Source organism: Pocillopora verrucosa, chromosome 13 (assembly GCF_036669915.1).
Source record: "Pocillopora verrucosa isolate sample1 chromosome 13, ASM3666991v2, whole genome shotgun sequence".
NCBI lineage: Eukaryota > Metazoa > Cnidaria > Anthozoa > Scleractinia > Pocilloporidae > Pocillopora > Pocillopora verrucosa.
In genome coordinates this window covers 2416275-2434386 of record NC_089324.1, presented here as the reverse complement: position 1 = coordinate 2434386, position 18112 = coordinate 2416275, and the positions used below count along the sequence as shown (strand labels likewise).

At 38.8% G+C, this 18112-nt stretch overlaps 2 protein-coding genes across 2 annotated transcripts; both read left to right on the top strand.

The window, feature by feature from the left end:
* Positions 1 to 1733: 1733 nt before the first annotated feature.
* Positions 1734 to 5259, top strand: LOC131797910 (uncharacterized). The gene is made up of 5 exons (XM_066160545.1): positions 1734 to 1770; positions 2252 to 2503; positions 3048 to 3374; positions 4105 to 4353; positions 4888 to 5259. The coding sequence occupies exons 1-5, from the start codon at positions 1734 to 1736 to the stop codon at positions 5205 to 5207; spliced, it is 1185 nt and encodes a 394-aa protein (XP_066016642.1). The 3' UTR covers positions 5208 to 5259.
* Positions 5260 to 14176: 8917 nt separating this feature from the next.
* On the top strand, positions 14177 to 17695 carry LOC131785250 (uncharacterized). The gene is made up of 5 exons (XM_066160544.1): positions 14177 to 14519; positions 14733 to 14882; positions 15379 to 15501; positions 15756 to 15881; positions 17421 to 17695. The coding sequence occupies exons 1-5, from the start codon at positions 14177 to 14179 to the stop codon at positions 17693 to 17695; spliced, it is 1017 nt and encodes a 338-aa protein (XP_066016641.1).
* The last annotated feature ends 417 nt before the right edge of the window (positions 17696 to 18112 follow it).

The window sequence follows — 18112 nt, the reverse complement described above, 5'->3', positions numbered from 1 at the left end:
TTCTTCACCGTCATATGAAGCTTATAATTCTTTGGAAATTAGTTGTCAAATATATATATATTTTTTAACATGAGTCGGTCCTGAATCGAGACCAAAACCCTAGGCAAGACGGAATTCATACATACCGTATGGTACTGTCAAGGAAATTTGTTTGACAATCAAGAGCTTCATAACTTGGTAATTATTTCTTTCATTCTCGTGATTCTGATGTTTGGTTCGGCAGTAATACGGTGAGGAGAAATCAAATGCGAATCCTTTAAACTTTCTATGTTGATCAACCTTAATTCTTAATTTTTCATTCTTATCACGTTTTTATCGAGTGGTTTCCTCTAATTCTAAGAAAACATTCGTTGGTGCAAATTACGAGGCGAGATATGATCAGGTGTACTGGGTTTAGCAATCTGGAATGTCATAAAAACACGCTTTCATCGTGTAAACACGTCTATAAGGGAGACATTGTTTCCATAAGAGCACCTCCCAGTTCACACGGGGTTGGAAAGGCAAGTTGTGTCTTAGATCGATGTGCGTCACACAACGGTTGTCACGCTGTAATTCGTAAAAACGAAAAAGCAAGTTGTAGACATTACCACCACCAAGATGACGAATTCAACATGACGCCAAATCTTCAAGGTACGGCGATCCTTATTTTTTCTCCCTTTTTCGGTTTTTCGTATAGGTGGCCTTAATAATTCCGTTATTCTTACCAGCCTCGACTACAACAACTACACAGGTAAGCTGCTTTCTTACCTAGAGCCAGTCCTCCTGAGTTCAAAATGGAGTAGGTTTGTGAAGTGTTGGCATGCTAAGAAAGACGGCTGGGCAGCATCGACATTCCACAGCAACTGTGATGGGAGGGGACCCACAGTGACAATCATCAAAGTGAACGATTACATATTTGGTGGATACACCGATGTATCATGGAGCAGTAAGTAGACTTTGGTCATTAATTTTTTTTTTGGTGCAAAGTTTGAAAGATTTAGAAGGGAAAATAATTAACGTTGAAAGGCAATGAATCTAGCTTGGTGTCTGAAACAGAAAAAAAAAGGTCTCCTAAAAGGTGTTTCTTGAAATTCTTGGTAAAGTTACGGGCCCCAAAGCCATGCCTTACAACTACAGAACTTACATTTACTATATTCATACAACGCCACCCATAATACAGGTTCATGTGGGAACTCCCATGCTTGGAAAGCCTTTCTCTTCTCCCTCAGATTAACAACATCAAAGGACCGATCCATTTTGTTTTGTATCTTGATTTTCTTATCGTTTGAATTAAGAAACTATCCATAACTCGATCTTAAATGTAAAAACGGGTCTGGTCCCTGATCCTACACCTGTCTAATCTTTGAATGTATTTCCATTTTAATCAACATTTTAGGTTCCTGTTTTTGGTCTTACGCCACCAAAGCCTTTTTATTCTCATTTAACAACATCAAAGGATACAATCCTGTGAAGCTGACACAATACCGAAACCAGCAATACGCAATGTACACATGTTCCTCTTACGGACCCACTTTTGGTGTAGGACATGATATCTACATACGTGACGACGCTGTAAACAATCAGTACTCTTATACTGAATGCGGCGAGACTTACTCCAACCCCACGGGTTATTCGGGTGTAAACTGTGGATTTTTCACAGGAAGTTATAATTTTACTCCATCTGACATTGAAGTTTTCTTCGAAATAGGTAAGTTATTGTACAGAAACAGTTAGAACCCTGTCGTAAATATACGATGAATAAATATATACACTCTATAATCCTTTGCAACGGTCAGGGATTCTAAAGGCGCATGTGCTGAACCATATTCAGCAGCGAAATACTATTGAGGTTATTGTGGCAGCAGTGGTCAGTGAACTGTATCTTAGTTCCGGCGTAGCAGTGCACATCAGGTAAGTCAGGGAAAAAATTGATCTAGATGCCATGTTTTGCCATGACATTGAATCGCTGAGTTGGGCTGAAGCAGACAGTTCAACCCAGCTAAACTGAACTTTTTCGTTTCCCAGTTTTATACGCACTTGAGAAAATGTGTTCTCGTGAAATTTAGTTGATATGTTTTCAAAATAAATGCACAGGAAAATTTTGAGTTAAATTGGGAACACATGGTTAGCACCTCGCCCTGTGAATAAGAACATCTGGAGCTCTGATTTTTTTTGAAATACTCTCATGGTTGTGAAAGAAGAAAAAACATCTTTCTCTATTCTAGAACGTCCGTTATTATAATTTTCATTCGAGTTTCTTTTACGCACACAGGTGGCCTTGGTGCATCTATTATACTTGGAAGCCTGGACCCCAATAAATATTTGGGGAAGCTGATTTCGTTTTTAGACCCAGTTCTTCCCACTGCATCCCGTACTGACTTTGTTAGGTGTTGGTATGCTAAGACTGACGGCTGGGCGGCATCGACATTCCACAGCAACTGCGATGGGAGAGGACCTACAGTGACAATCATCAAAGTGAACGATTACATATTTGGTGGATATACGGATGTGTCCTGGAGCGGAGGCAGGCATATCAAATTTTTAAAGAGAGAACAAGATAATTTTATAGGATCAAGTATCATTCCTTTTGGGATTTAAGAGGAGGGGGGGGGGGGGAGGACGCTAGAGGAAATATTAAACGATGCTTCTTTGATACTAGCTCTAAGCCTTTATTATTTCATATTAGTTTTTTGGCCATCGAGATTTCTTCAAACCTATATCGTCTATAGAAACGTTTCCTATTTGATACACCTACAGAACAACATTACATCCTAACACGTCTAGTAATGACAACACTTAGAACAAAGGGATCTTTTCCTTTAAGTCTCAAAACATTTACTCGCTTTTCTTCCCAATAATCCCTCAAATCTTTCATAATTGTTTTTGGTATCCGTTTCAATACCCAAACTAGTAAAATATCTCCCTCCCTTCCACAAATCTCTAGTCTGAAAAAAAAAACTCTCCGTCTAGCTCATGATAGAAAATGAACTGCCCCCCCCCCCCTTCTCAGGGGGTTTATGTTTTCTTCCAACTTTCTAATGTACAACTACATTGTTCTTCTATTTCAGCTGGTTCTTGTGCAGGTTATTCCTACGCCAGTAAAGCTTTCATCTTCTCTCTCTATAACGTCAAAGGATACAATCCCGTAAAGTTGACACAATACCGATATCAGCAATATGCAATGTACAGATGTAATACGTATGGACCCATCTTTGGCGCTGGGTGTGGTTATTATGATATCTACATATCCGACGACTCTGGAAACAACCAGAACTCCTTCACTAGATGCGGTTGTACGTACACGAAACCCTCAGGATACTCAACTGGTGACTGTGGTTTTTTTACAGGGGGGTATCATTTCTCTCCAACGGACGTCGAAGTATTCTATGAAGCAGGTAATCAAGAAAAACATCCCTTTCCAAGGACAAATACTTTGTAGGGCCTGTAGAAAAATCGAATCGCGTATTGTAGAAATATTCTCAGAAAGTTGTGTTGCTAGATTACGGAAAGCCTACTTTTTTGTCACTTGAAGGGCATGTGTAGGCTTATAAAGTCCTTTTGTAGTATTCATTTAAGTGCGTCACGCAACGCGTTGCATGACGAGCCTGACAAGACTTTTGTCTGAGTTGCTGCGGGGGTTTGTGGGTATTACATTAAACGAAATTGTTAAGGCCACTTGAAAGAACGGCTGAGTTAACAAAAAAATTTCAGACATGTTTTGATGCTACTCTGGCTCAAAGATTTTAATGAATGTAACCGAGACGTTACAATTCATAGACCCAATCTTTCGACACTCCTGTCTAGTGCATTCATCAGGGGTGATGATGAAGACATTAGACAGGAGGGTTGAAACGTTGGGTCTATGAATTGCAACTTTTCGGTTAAACTCATTAAATCTTTAAACCAGAGTAGCATCAAAGCATGTCTGATTGTCCATCTGGTTGCTTTGTGAACTTTAAAACAAATTTAGACGGGCTGAGGATTTTCTAACTTGCCGGATCAATAATGTTAGATTATCATATCTAGCGGGCGAAACGAGGGGTGATGAAATTATCCACTTTAGATTCAAAGGCGACACCACCAATCAAAGCCAACTGTAATTTTTCCTTTCTTTTCCCACCTCAGGCCTCGGTTTGTCCGCCATACTTCGAAGTCTTGATTACAACCAGTACTTGAAGGTGCTGTTTTCGTATTTGGACCCAGTCCTTATCAATAAAGAACGTAGTAGGTTTGTGAGGTGTTGGCACGCAGGGATTGACGGTTGGGCAGCATCGACATTCCACAGTAACTGCGATGGGAGAGGACCCACAGTGACTATCATTAAAGTTAACAGTTATATCTTTGGTGGATACACTGACGTGTCCTGGACCAGTAGTGAGTAAAAAAACAAGCAAACATCTCTCACATGTAGAACAGATAATAAATCGATTAGTTGTGGACTTTTCTTGTAGCAGTGAGTTCATCTCAGAAACAGAAAATATCACATTAACAACTAAGATACCAAAGTAGACAAACTCATATATAGCCTGAAAACGCGTTTGAAACGGGTTTTAACTTAAAGTCTTGTTTCGGATTTTGATTTTGATTTGATTTGATTCTGACAGCTCCGTTTCGTGTCATTTCCCCTTGTTTCGTTGTATTCATTATTCATATTGGAGAGCTTAAACAAAGGATGTTTAGTTAACTCTCTCTTTAGATCGTAAGCTGCCTTTGAATAAAACTTCAGACCATATTTCAAATGCTTTTTTTGAAAAGTGAAAATATGCTCTTGAGTTCCTTGAAATTTTCTCTAACAAATTGTTCAGCTCTAGTTCGGCAAGTTAAAAAAAAATCATTTTTATGGTTATCATCATGAATTTTATTTCTCATTCGCATAGTTTCTAATGCTCCTAAATCTTTTCATTTTAGGTCCCTGTGCTTATTCTTCAGCCAGCAAAGCTTTCGTTTTCTCTCTTTACAACGTCAAAGGATACAATCCTGTGAAGCTGACACAATATCGATACCAGCAATACGCAATGTACAGATGTTCCTCTTACGGACCCACTTTTGGTTGGGCACATGACATCTACATACCTGACGACGCTGTAAACATTCAGCACTCTTATGCTAGATGCGGTGGCACGTACTCCAACCCCACGGGCTATTCAGCTGGAGATTGTAAATTTTTCACAGGAGCATCAAATTTCACTCCATCTGACATCGAAGTTTTCTTCGAAATAATAAACTAAACACTAAAAACTGTGCTGTCTTAGTAAGTATCAAGCAAATGTCGTAACAATAGAGTTAGTGTCTCCTCGCACAAGGCCCGGTCAACAGAACTTGTTCTGTATTCTCTCAGTGCTTAGTCGCTTATTTCCCATTTAAAAAAGTGTTCTGATTGGTGGAAAATCTGAAGTTAATCGTACCGATAAACACATAATTTTAGTTAAAAAAGACTGCACTTTCTATTCGTTTACTAGCATAATAAACTACGCAGTATGTTGGTAGAACACTCAAAATGTTCGTAGATTATGAGCAGTGAAAGGGTGAGTTACAAACGTTCTCGTGTTCTCCCAACATCCTGTGTGGTTTGTTAAGCCAGTGAACCGATAGAAAAAGCAGTCTATTATAAAAAGACAGCGCATTTTACACTGGCAAGGTTGAGGGCGCCTCCATTGAGTAAACTCTGCAATTGGAATATCATGCTGTAGGTGAGAAATTCTTCAGTATTGGCTGTAGAGCATTCGAAATAACAGATCTTAAAGTTAGAAAACACCCACGTTTTAAGCCCTTTCCCCATTGAAGATGAGGAATTTGAAGCGCGCACCGCCGTTGTGCGCTTTTATTTGCGTCGCACGTGCATTTTATTTTCGTTGCATTTGCACTTCATTTCCGTCGCACGTGCATTTCATCTGCATCGCACGTGCGTTTTCAGTCGCATCGCACGTGTTACCAGGCTCTACTTTAGTAATGTCCCTCTCCACCCAGGAGTAGGAAATGGGTACCTGCAAAGTGCGGGAGTCAAAGGAACTTGACAAAAGGTTTAGGTTTTACATATACCCGCGAAATATTAGCATCCGGTCCGCGGTCAAGAGAGAAGTAGTAGTACCCCTGGTGCCGTCATGTTATTTACACCAGGAAATTTTGCTACAAGATTGACCGGAAGGTCAGTGTTGAAAAGAGTAGATATCAAAATGTTACTAGTTAAGTAATGTGAATTTTTTAAACTTTCTTTAAGTTAGATTAATATTACGTGTGCATCATTTTAATCATTAATCAATAATTTTTCATTGTTGAGATAATTATGCTGTTATAGCTTGGGTGTTGCGCCGCGAGATGGCGAAAGTTTTGCTTCACAGAAGTTAAACACTCGCTGCTAGTGATACGTTCCTACAAGAATTAGCGAAAACAGAAAATTGCTTCTTTCCATCGAAGACTACCACAAAGGCATCAGTACAAGATGAGGGGTGACCACGGCCAATGTTCTCTTTCAAATTCTGGCATAAAGAATCAACAATTTCCTTTCCCTCTAATCAGAACTGAAATCGAGCCGGCAGAAGAGAATTTAAAAATTAAGAACAGAAATTAGCAAATCAAAACCGAAAGTGATGAGCGCAAAGGAATTTAGTTGACAGTGAAAGTCACTGATCAGAGCTACAATTGAACCAAGAGAACAACATTTAAATTGTGAGAAAACCTCTTTCTTTTGCGTCGCCACAAGCCAAAAGTGATTTTTGGCTAGACTACCCGTTTTTGGATATTACAGTATGTCTAAAATGTTTGGTTGTTCCCCAAAGATTAAGGAATAAATTTGGCATTCTGGTGTTATACAGACATACTGAATTATCCAACAACGGGTAGTCTAGCCAAAAATAACTTTAGGCTTGTGGCGGCGCAAAAAGAGAGAGGTGTTCTTAAAATTCAAATGTTGTTCTCTTGGTTCAGTTGTGACTCTGATCCGTGACTTTCAGCGTCAACTAAATTCCTTTGCGCTGTGTTCTTAATTCTTTATTTCTCTTCTGCCGGTTTAGTTTCAGTTCTGATGAGAAGAAATGAAAATTGTTGGTTCTTTATAGCAGAATTTGAAAGAAAATATTGGCGGTGATCACCCCTCATAGTACAAAGCCGTGGTTGCATTTCATTTTCCTTCTTTCTCAATTCACACTATGCTTTACCATAACCAAAATCAAAAGGAAATATCAAGAATGTAATCATGCAACCCCAATATCAAGAACATGTCGCCCAAGGTTCAACTTCTTTTTTAATCTTATGTAATCATTAGGCTCGACTGGCCTGGTAGATTTTAACCAGTTAGAGGTGTAGCTAAAATATTTAAACGTTTCTATCCTAATGTCAAAAAACAGTATGTAGTTTTAAGGGGGGTCAGAGGTGGATAGAGACATAAAAAGTCGGTTCCAGTCTCTAATACAGTAAAGACATGCGAAAGGGCGAGCAAACCACAAACGGCGGTTGTGGTTCTCAAGAAAACAACTGAGCGCCGTTTTTCGCAGGCGGTTCCAGACTGGCTGAGAACCTGCTACAGACTGAGAGATAAGGAGGTTTGAGATTTGCGTTTAGCCTTACTTAGCCCCGATATTTAACATATGTTAAGCTTACCATGAAAAAAGCTACAGTTTGTATAGAAACACTTTGTCGGACGGTTGATTCTTTTGACAGAGATGTGGTTATGTCATTCAGGAAGGAAGCCTGAACCTTAGGTCGATATCGAGTTATACAGAGAAATGGTTAAATATAATTTAAAACTTATTTGAACATAAAGTTTACATCTGATCATAACTGTGGCTGTCAGAAATCAACTGTAATCCTTTGAATGTAAATAAAACTAAGTTCACCACTCGTTTATTTTCATTGTGTTTCATTGAACCGTATTAAGATAACCTTCGGTCTCAGTTTTCAACGACTGATTGATGCACAACAGTATTAGATCAATGAACCCAAAGTAAAATGTTCGCACGTGCACATCGCTCGCCAGATCCAAAGAGTAGTTCCACCTTGGCAAATTTCCCGTTGCTGGACTTTTCCCGCGCTTTTAAGCACCCCCACATTTTCCTGCGCTTTTAAGCACCCTCACATTTTCCCGCGCTTTTAAGCACCCCCACATTTTCCCGCGCTTACTTACTGCATTGTTCTTTCCCTCTCTTTTTCCCAATTTCACCCATTCAATGTTTCCAAGCGCCAATCAATAGCTGTATACTTTTCCATGTTCGTCACTTATCAGCTATTCCTTAGCAATCGCATTATTGTACACTTGCGCTGCAGTAGCACGCATTGGAGTCGCCATTTTGCCTTACTATAAAGAGCTCGCGAAAGTTTTTTTGTTTCCTGTTTTACAGCAGCCACTGCATGCTGATTTCATACCATAACCGCTAAAGATTAATTATCTTTGTGAAGATCAAAGAAACGAACGGATGCATTTCAAAGAGTCGTAACTACCATATAATATGTTGATGTCAGTGTTATCTGACTATGCAGTCTAAATAAGTACTACCTGAGTATAGTAACAATAAACTTAACTCTTTACACCCTAAAATCAGTAGAAATATTCTCCATACTGTTCTCTATGCATATCCTAAGGTACTGACAAGGAGAATTTGTTGAACAATCAAGAGTTTCTTTAGTCGACGATCATTTTGATTATTCTCATGACCTTAATGTGTGATTCTGGGGAGATAATGTAAGGAGAAATGAGATGCTGGTCACTCTTAAGGGTCAACACAACTTGCTGTTTCTGCGATCTCATCACACCGCCAGTGAGATGAGATCTCAGAAACATCATACAATTTGCGGAGGAAAGAGTGGCTCTTTCCCTTGATCTTTCTATGTAAGTAGCTGTGTTAGCTCAGTTACCAAGATTTTCGGTTTTTTAATGTTGTTATAAGGGTGATCACCATGATTTTTCACAGCAGAACTTCGTTTTACTCTGACTGACATCCAAGTATTTTACGAAATAAGCAACTTTACAATAATCCATACCATGTTCAAGAAATTTGTTTAGTAAAAGAGACAATATTACAATGAGTAATGTTACTACTGCGCATCCTTGCACTCTTTTGTCGAATAAAAAATTGTTACGCACTTGTCAGGAGAGAGAAAGAAAATATATCAACCCGTTGACTTCTAGGAGTGACTAGAATCTAATTTCTCCTTACAATATCACCCCTGAATCTAACATTAAAAACTTTTTCCAGCCATGAACCTTGTTTTACATGCCTGGGAATATAAAAATTGCAAACAAATTTCTTTTTAGCCTTCTTCCTAATAACTTACGCGCATTGAAGACGCCAGTAACACGACAAGAACAAAACCAAACAAAACAAAACAGAAATATCGGAAGTTCAAAAAAATTTAATTAATTTTCCATCAGTCTTGACGTGTGTGGTTCGCAAGGAAGATTTGAAGCTACATTTCGCTGTTTACATTTGAAAACGTATCATCGTATAAGGTCGGACAGCACCTGCGTCGGTATCAATTGCAAGAGCTGCGCTAACATACAGACAAGAGTCGCCAGCAAAGAAACATTTTCGGAGAAAACGGTAGGAAATAATTTGTTTGGGTTCAGTTGTAGAGTATTTCGTTTACAGATAGAGCTATGTCAGAATGGCATGGCTACGCAAAGGTACTTTCTGCTAAAGAAAAAAAAAAGGAAAATGAAAACTGTCGGTGTCTCGATGAAACCCAGAATTTATGTCAAAAAACTGGACGAGTTTTTTTCTGGTAACAAGAGGCTTAATTGCTGTGGTAATAGAGTAAAATAGGATGGAGGACATATTGGCTTAGGGTCGGGAGAGTTCCTACGAAGGCAGCGGTCTCTTCTATTTTTTTAATTATTATTATTTATTTTTCACTTCCATCCGTGTCTCCCGCCCTTGCCAAACCTTGAATATTTTTTTGAAAAATTTAAAACGCGAAGAAAGATCTGAAATTCGTTTCACAAGTGCTGGAAAGCTTCTGCAAGGACTCAAATCCCAGCATATTGTGAAAAAGAGCTCGTTGATTGATAAACTAAGCATTGTATTACTCCCAAAAAAGCGCCTCGAAACTTCAGATTTTCAAACTTAGCTGCGGTGTTTTTGCTTCCTTTATAAACTCATGGTTGATTATCAACCAAGTTTTTCCTTTTGCTCGACGATGCAGTAGCGTAAAAGGATCTTTCAGAAACTGGCAAGCTCCTGTCTTTCGCCAAGTTTACATGCAAGTGCACTTCAGCTTCCTGCAAATATTGCGGAGATCATTTGGGTGAAGATAGAATTAAACGGTCGTGTTAGAAATCTGACTCAAGTGTGAAACATATCCTGATTCCCCGCCAAGATTCCAGCCTCAGACACTTAAAGCAGTCCCTGAAAGGCTCCGACTACACTTTTCCATATTTTATTAATATTTTTATTCAATAATGCAGTTTGAAAACTGTCCGTATTTTGTTTGGTAAATGAAGCATACCATTTCCACCCAAGGACACTAGCGTTTTCACAATCCACTCTACTGTCTACATTTCGCTGTTTACATTTGTTTTGTCACTCGGTACTCAACTTATCTCAATCTGTTTTGTAACTCCAGTTGCATGGACTGATAACTTGAAAATTCTTAATGAACGTGTTCAAAAGGAAATATCTTGATGTCCCCACTTTGAAACTTGAAAAGTTTAGTAACTCGGGCCGTTATGACTGCTTAGGGTTAGAGAAATCATTGAAACGAGTTTTTGCCGGGAGGATCGCAAAAGTTTTCAAAAACAAGTAGGAGACTAACAAGGAGTCCGACTATTGAATAATTGATTAGTTTAAACTATTCTTAAACGAAGCAAAGCGTATGGACCTGAGTAAGATGTAAAATTTCAGCTTGGTCGTTGCATAAGAAAGATCTCTTGTCATCAGAATGGAGAAAGAGCCGGGTTAAAGAAGCACACAAAGTTGAAATCCCATACCTCGCACTTTTTTTAAAATAAATGTTTCAAAAAGAATTTGTTAGATATTGGCTCACTTTATTGGCAAGCCAACAATCAAATTGGAAAATATTATTTTCAACAAAACTTCATACTGTCCAACTCGAGCAGCTGAAAATTTTTCAAGCACTATGCAAAATTCTTTAAGTTGAGTTTTGCGGAAAATTTCTTATTTATGGCAGTTAACGTTTATAATAGGTTTTCTTACACAGTATTTAACTTTTTCTTGCAATCCTTTTTGTAACCCCAGTTACATGCACTGATAACTTAAAATTCTTAATAAATGTGTTCAAAAAGCAAAACCTCGATGTCCCCACGCAAATGTGAGTATTTCCAAAGTCACTTTTGACCTGTTTTTTTTATTGGAAGGTGTCATACGAATCACTCAGAACTTTTCCATAGTCCTAAATAGCCGCAAAAATTTTAACGTGAGGTTTTCATGACTGATTGAAAATTTCAAAATGTGATTAAATTTAGTAGCCATTATTCTCCTGGGTAATTCCTCAATAGGCAGGTACAACAACAGGATAATAGAACCCTATGTAAATAAGATCCTTCCCACCTGCACTTGTGTCGGTATCAATTGCAGGAGCTGCAGTAACATACAGAAAAATAATCGCCAGCAAAGAAACATTTTCGGAGAAAACGGTAGAAAATAATTTTGTTTGAAAACTGTAGGAGTTTCGATGAAACCCAGAACTTATGTCAAAAAGCTGGACGGGTTTTTTTTCTGGCAACAAGAGGCTTAATTGCTGTGATAAGAGAGTAAAATAGGATGGAGGAGATATTGGCTTAGTCAGGAGAGTTCTTACGATGGCAGCGGTCTCTTTCTGTTTTTTTTTTTTTTATTATTATTATTTTTCACTTCCATCTATGTCTCCCACCTTCGCCAAACCTTGAATATTTTTGCAAGAAAAGTTAAAACGTGAAGAAAGATGTGAAATTCGTTTCACAAGTGCTGGAGAGCTACTGCAAGGACTCAAATCCCAGCATATTCTGAAAAAGAGCTCGTTAATTGATAAACTAAGCATTGTATTGCTCCCACGAAGCGACTATACTCGAAAGTTTGAGTTCAGTTTTTCAAACCTCGCTGCGGTGGTTTTCGCTTCCTTTACAAACTCATGGTTGATTATTAAACAAGTTTTTCCTTTTGCTCGACGATGCAGCAGCGTAAAAAAATCTTTCAGAAACTGGCAAGCTCCTGTCTTATGCCAGGTTTACATGCAAGCGCTCTTCAGCTTCCTACAAATATCGCAGAGATCATTGGGTGAAGGTAGAAGAAAATGGTCGTGTTAGAAATCCGACTCAAGTGTGAAACATTGATCCTTATTCCCCCGAAGATTCCAGCCTCAGACACTTAAACCAGTCCCTGACAAGCTCCGACTACAATTTTTTTTCATTTAATTAATATTTTTGTTCAATAATGCAGTTTGAAAATTGTCCATATACCGTTTGGAAAATGAAGTACACCATTTTCACCCAAGGACACTTTTTTTTACATTCCTCTAAACTGTCTACAATTCGGTGTTTACACTTGAAAACGTATCATCCGCACTAACACACCCAAAAAGGCTAATACAAGCGACGAGAAGAGGCGCATTTTTGTCACTGTTTTCAAAAGCCTTCGTCGACACTAGCTTGAATTAAAACGGAACTCCCTAACAACGATGCATTTTCTAATTTTTTCTGGCCTCACGGCCTAACAAATGAACCTCAGAGCTGCAACTTGTGGGTTCGGTTGTACATATAAATCAGCGGCGTATTTCACAATCGTCCCGTCCAACTTGTCTGCACATTTGTAATTCCACTCACTGTTTACCATGCAGTTCTTATGATGCTAGTTTGGAGAATTTGGCATTGGATCACTAACAACTAATATTCCCTCAATTCATATTTCTCTTTATTCTCATTACTTGTCTGCTTGACATTGTACTGATATTGTAAGGAGTAATTCTGTCTTGGTCACTCTGCGGAGTGATGAAGTTTCAGCTTGGTCGTTGAATAAAAAAGATCTCTCATCATCAGTGTTGGAGAAAGAGCCAGGCATAAGGGTGCAGGCAAATTTGAAATTCTATACCTCACACTTCCTTTTAATAAATATTTCAAAAGGGATTTGTTAGATAATGGATCACTTTATTGGCAAGCCAACGATTAAATTGAAAAGTATCATTTTCAACAAAACTTTAAACAGTCCAAGTCGAACAGCTGAAAATTTTTCATACGCTATGCTAAATTCTGTAAGTTAAGTTTTGCGGATAAATTTCTCATTGGGGGCAGTTTATATTAGGTTTTCTCACTCGGTACTTAACTTTCTATTTCAATCTTTTTTGTAACCCCAGTTACATGCACTGATAACTTGAAAATTTTTAATGAATATGTTCAAAAGGCAATATCTTGATGTCCCCACCTTGCAACTTGAAAAGTTTATTAACTCCGGCCGGTATAATTGAGTGAGTATCAGAAATAAAACGAATTTTTGTCGGAAGGATCGTAAAAGTTTTCAAAAACAAGTAGGAGACTAACAAGGAGTCCGAGTCTTGAATAATTGATTAGTATACTTCTTAAACAAAACAAAGCGTATGGACCTTACTAACATGTGGAATTATGTCATGCAGGACCGCAAATAATTTTGTAGCCCGCAAAAATTAAAAGAACTATTTCGGCATCTTTTCAAGTTCTATACCTTGCCCTACTGGAAACTTCAACTAGAAAATCCAGCTCGAAGTTCAACTCAAAATCCTTACTCGAAGGAGTGTTCGCTCAAAAGTAGAATTTCGACTTCGTATTACGACCTCCAGTCGCCAACAATCGCTTTTTGATCGCTGTTCAAGTGACTGCTCGATAACGGACAAACTCCAAATTCTAACTCATTAACAGCTCCTTGCGAACAATCCTAACTAATACAGCTCTAACCAGCCTTTCTCCATTATTCATTTCATATTGCATTTCCTGACCACAATGCAAATCAAGCTGATGGTTAAAAACCGCAAATATCGAATGACTAAATACGTTTCGGCATTGAACAAACATCCCTTTTCCTCAAATTTGAGGTCCATTTTGATAAATATGTATGACTCTTCTGTGCTTGCAATCCTTAAAAAATAAACTAATGAAAATAAAGTCAAATTAAAAACATAGAAGCATGCATGTTGATCGTGAACTCACGAAAACCAGTCTACGGATTAAAAAGAAGTTTAGGGTAAGTTTTAGCACAGAAGATTGTTTGCCTTTTTATTTTCAGGGAACGTTTTTTCCCAAATCATGCGTCGAGAGGAAATGGCCAAAAAGGTCTTGTACGCAGTAGGGCTGTTGATCAACACCGTGCTGTTATGCTGTACAGCTGCACAGCAATGGGAGGCTACGTGCAAGCCGGAAGTTTCCAAGTTTGGGATGATGCTACAACGCCACATCTTCAAGAGGATCACGGGGGCTGGTCTTTCAGATGTGTGTTTGCGGGGATGCTATGCTGACGTCAGATGTCAAAGTTTCAACTACATCTTTACGCAAGACATTTGTGAGCTGAGCAACCGAACCAAGGAGGCCAGACCAGAGGATTATGTTCCGAACCCTGAGAGATTTTACTTTAAGCGAGATTACAAAAGAGGTTTGTACATTTTTGACTGTCTTCTTCCCTATAAAGACATTTTCAGAATACAAAATTTCAACCCAAATTTTCTAGGGAATTTAATAAATTTAATTTCACCTCCCTTATTGCCTTAAGTCAAGTCGCCCTCAATATGAGTATCTTCGTTCCCAAGACGAACATGAAATCTTGCTTACTTGGAGTGCCATGGTGATAATTGCTCTTTTCTTCCAGTTCTTCTCGGTTCCATTCCTGAGCTGCCTGCGGAGACTTGCCAGGAAATCAAAATGAGCGAAGGAGGACAAGCGGTCAGCGGCAAATACTGGTTTCACTCGATTGTACCCGAGAGGACTGTTCTGGCTCCTTGTGACATGAAAACCGAAGGTGAATTTAAGTGTTCATCAATTCACATCTTCTACAGACAAAAATCGATTTACCACGAGCAAAAGCGTTGACAGAGATGTTATGGGTAGACTGCAACCCCCTAACCCCCCTCTCCCACGCCAATATTCATAGGGGGAAATGAGAAAATAAAGCAAAACAAAATAAAAATAGTAAGATATCTGACGGAAACAAAGCTATGAAGGAATGCTATAATCTCTCTTAAACTGATCGATTTGAGAACAGGTCAAATAGAATTGAAAAATTTCTTTTTTGACACAGAGATAATAATTCAATGGCAAATTGTTATTACAACTTTATAGTGACGAAATTTAACGAATAGGGAAGGGGAAATTTTACTTCCTGATGGGGTCGTACAGAGTAAAATTTTGGCTCCCGCCGGAAGCAATTGGTCTGATGAATCCATGAATGAGTAATACTTAAGCAAGTGCCTATTTTTTTCCTTTTAAACCGACCACAAACTATTTGGTTTTTTCAGACGTGGACGAGTGTAATTCAACAATTCCCGTGTGTGACGCCAACGCCGAGTGCGCGAACACCATCGGTTCTCACAGTTGCTCGTGCAAAGCTGGTTTTACTGGAAACGGAAAAAAATGTGTCGGTAAGTTAGTGAAATGACTTTTACTATTGCCTGAAGCAAGTCATTTTAGAAAAAGCAAAACCAAAACAATCCCGGTTTAATCTGGACACTCGATTGAAAAAAAATTGCTTTAATAAAAGATTGGAATTATACCCCTTACCATGCATGTCACGTTCAATTGATTATACGGCGAGACGCTTTCGCCAATAACCGTCATTTTCGATAGACTCTTACTCTTGAGTTCAAGCCATTTAGTTTTTTATGCATTCTCTCAGATGTCGACGAATGTGCAAATAAATCGCATGACTGTGACGTCAATGCCTACTGCAACAATACCGTTGGTTCCTATCGATGCACCTGCAATTCCTGGTACCAAGGAAACGGAACAAGCTGCTATTTTCGTGAGTTTTAATTTACTAACATTGAGATACGAATGACCTCAGTTTGTTATGATACTCGTATTTCGCATTCTTTATCTTTCTGTATCGTCATATGAAGCTTACAATTTTGGAAATATATTTTTAACATGAGTCGGTCCTTAATCGAGACCAAGATGAAATTCGTCCTGAAAACGGGCTGCATTATGACTCCTTACTCCCTCGCACCAGTACAGATATTCTCCTCGCTGTTCTCTATGCGTACCGTGTGGTGCTGCCAAGGGAATTTGTTTGACAATCAACAGCTTTATAACTTGATGATTATTTCCTTTATTCCCATAAATCTGATGTTTGGTTCGGCAGTAAGACGGTAAGGATAAATTAAATGCCAATCCTTCTTGGGGGTTAAAGGGTTGAAGAATACGTCTCACTTGGCGCCTAACTGACCACCCCCCACCCCCTCCTCAAAAAAGAAACAGTTTCATTGATCTTTACAGTTTGTTGCTTACAACTATGTCGAACTTTCTATCTTGATCAGCCGAATCACTCAGAACTTTTTCCATAGTCAAAAAAGCTGCAGAAATGTTAACGTGAATTTTTTTGACAAATTGAAAGTTTCAAAATGCGATTAATTTTAGTAGCCATTATTCTCTTTGGTAATTCCTCAATAGGCAGGTACAACAACAGGATAATAGTACCCAATGTAAATAAGATCCTTACCACCTGTTAATAAGGTCGGACAGCACTTGCTTCGGTACCAGCTGCTTTTTCGTGAGTTTAACTAAAGTTGAGGCATGAGCGATTAGTTTGTTTTGATACTCGCATTTCGCATTCTCTATCTTTCCTTATCGTTATGTGAAGCTTATAATCCTTTGGAAATTAGCTCTCGAATATATATACTTTTTTAACAAGAGTCGGTCCTGATACGGGACCAAGATGGAATTCGTCCTTTATTCTTATGATCCTGTTGATCATGATTTTGTTCGGCTGTAATAGGGTAAGGAGGAAATAAAAGCCAATCCCTCTTAGGGGTTAAAGGGTTGAATTGAAGAATACATCTCGCTTAGCGCCTTACTTACCCTCCCCCCCCCGCTTAAAAAATAACAGAATCATTGATCTTTGAAGTCTGCTTCTCACAACTATGTCGAACTTTCTGACTTGATCAACCTTAATTATTTTTTTTTTCATTATCATCATGTTTTTATCTCGTGGTTTCCTTTAATTCTAAGAAAGCATTGATTGGCGCAAACAACGAGGCGAGATATAATAACGTGTACTGGGTTTAGAAATCTGAAATGTCACACAAACACGCTTTCATTGTGTTAACACGTCTGAAAGGGAGACAACGTTTCCATAAGTGTACCTCTAGTTCACACGGGGTTGGAAATACACGTTGTGCCTCAGATTGATGTGCGTCACACAACGGTTGTCACGCTGTAATTCGTAAAGATGAAAAAGCGAAATGTAGACATTACCACCACCAGGATGACGAATGCAACATAACGTGAAAACGGTCGGTAGGGCAATCCTTACCTTTTCTCTCTTTTTCGGTTTTTCGTATAGGTGGCCTTAATAATTCCGTTATTCTTACCAGCCTCGACTACACCAACTACACAGGTAAGCTACTTTCCTACCTAGAGCCAGTCCTCTTGAGTTCAGAGTGGAGCAGGTTTGTGAAGTGTTGGCATGCTAAGACAGAAGGCTGGGCGGCATCGACATTCCACAGCAACTGTGATGGGAGGGGACCCACAGTAACAATCATCAAAGCGAACGATTCCATATTTGGTGGATATACTGATGTGTCCTGGGGACAAAGCGGTGAGTACGTTTTTGAATAATAAAATTTATATCACTTTTGTATCATACAGTAACATTTGATAAATTTAGGATCTAAATATATTTTCTTTCTAAACTGCACTTAATAAGCGTCCCAAAGCCAAAACCAAGGTCATTAAAACGGACCAGTCAAAGAACCAGAACAAAAGCTGCGCGAGGCGCGAGAAAAACGCCATATACCAAGTCACACCTGGTATAAGACTGATTGACGTATCTCAGTACCTATATCAGAAGCCCCTCTTCTCCTCCCCCTTTAGGACCTCTTGGTCCGTGGTAATGTTTCTATACGGCTCCACTATAACCCTGCAAGTTGCTCACGCTAATAAGACTCTCATAAGGGTTGGTTAACCGCCACAGCGAGCTTATAGAAGCTTCAAAATTGGCTGCAGCCGTACCCACCTTTATTAACTTATACTTGA

Excerpts from the sequence above, each read along its gene's own strand:
- LOC131797910 (XM_066160545.1), top strand. The coding sequence starts at position 1,734 with ATGAATAAATATATACACTCTATAATCCTTTGCAACG. Across the intron at positions 1,771-2,251 it reads CTCTATAATCCTTTGCAACG|GTGGCCTTGGTGCATCTATT; the intron begins GTCAGGGATTCT and ends TTACGCACACAG. Across the intron at positions 2,504-3,047 it reads GGATGTGTCCTGGAGCGGAG|CTGGTTCTTGTGCAGGTTAT; the intron begins GCAGGCATATCA and ends CTTCTATTTCAG.
- LOC131785250 (XM_066160544.1), top strand. The coding sequence starts at position 14,177 with ATGCGTCGAGAGGAAATGGCCAAAAAGGTCTTGTACGCAGTAGGGCTG. Across the intron at positions 15,502-15,755 it reads AAACGGAAAAAAATGTGTCG|ATGTCGACGAATGTGCAAAT; the intron begins GTAAGTTAGTGA and ends GCATTCTCTCAG. Across the intron at positions 15,882-17,420 it reads CGGAACAAGCTGCTATTTTC|GTGGCCTTAATAATTCCGTT; the intron begins GTGAGTTTTAAT and ends TTTTTCGTATAG.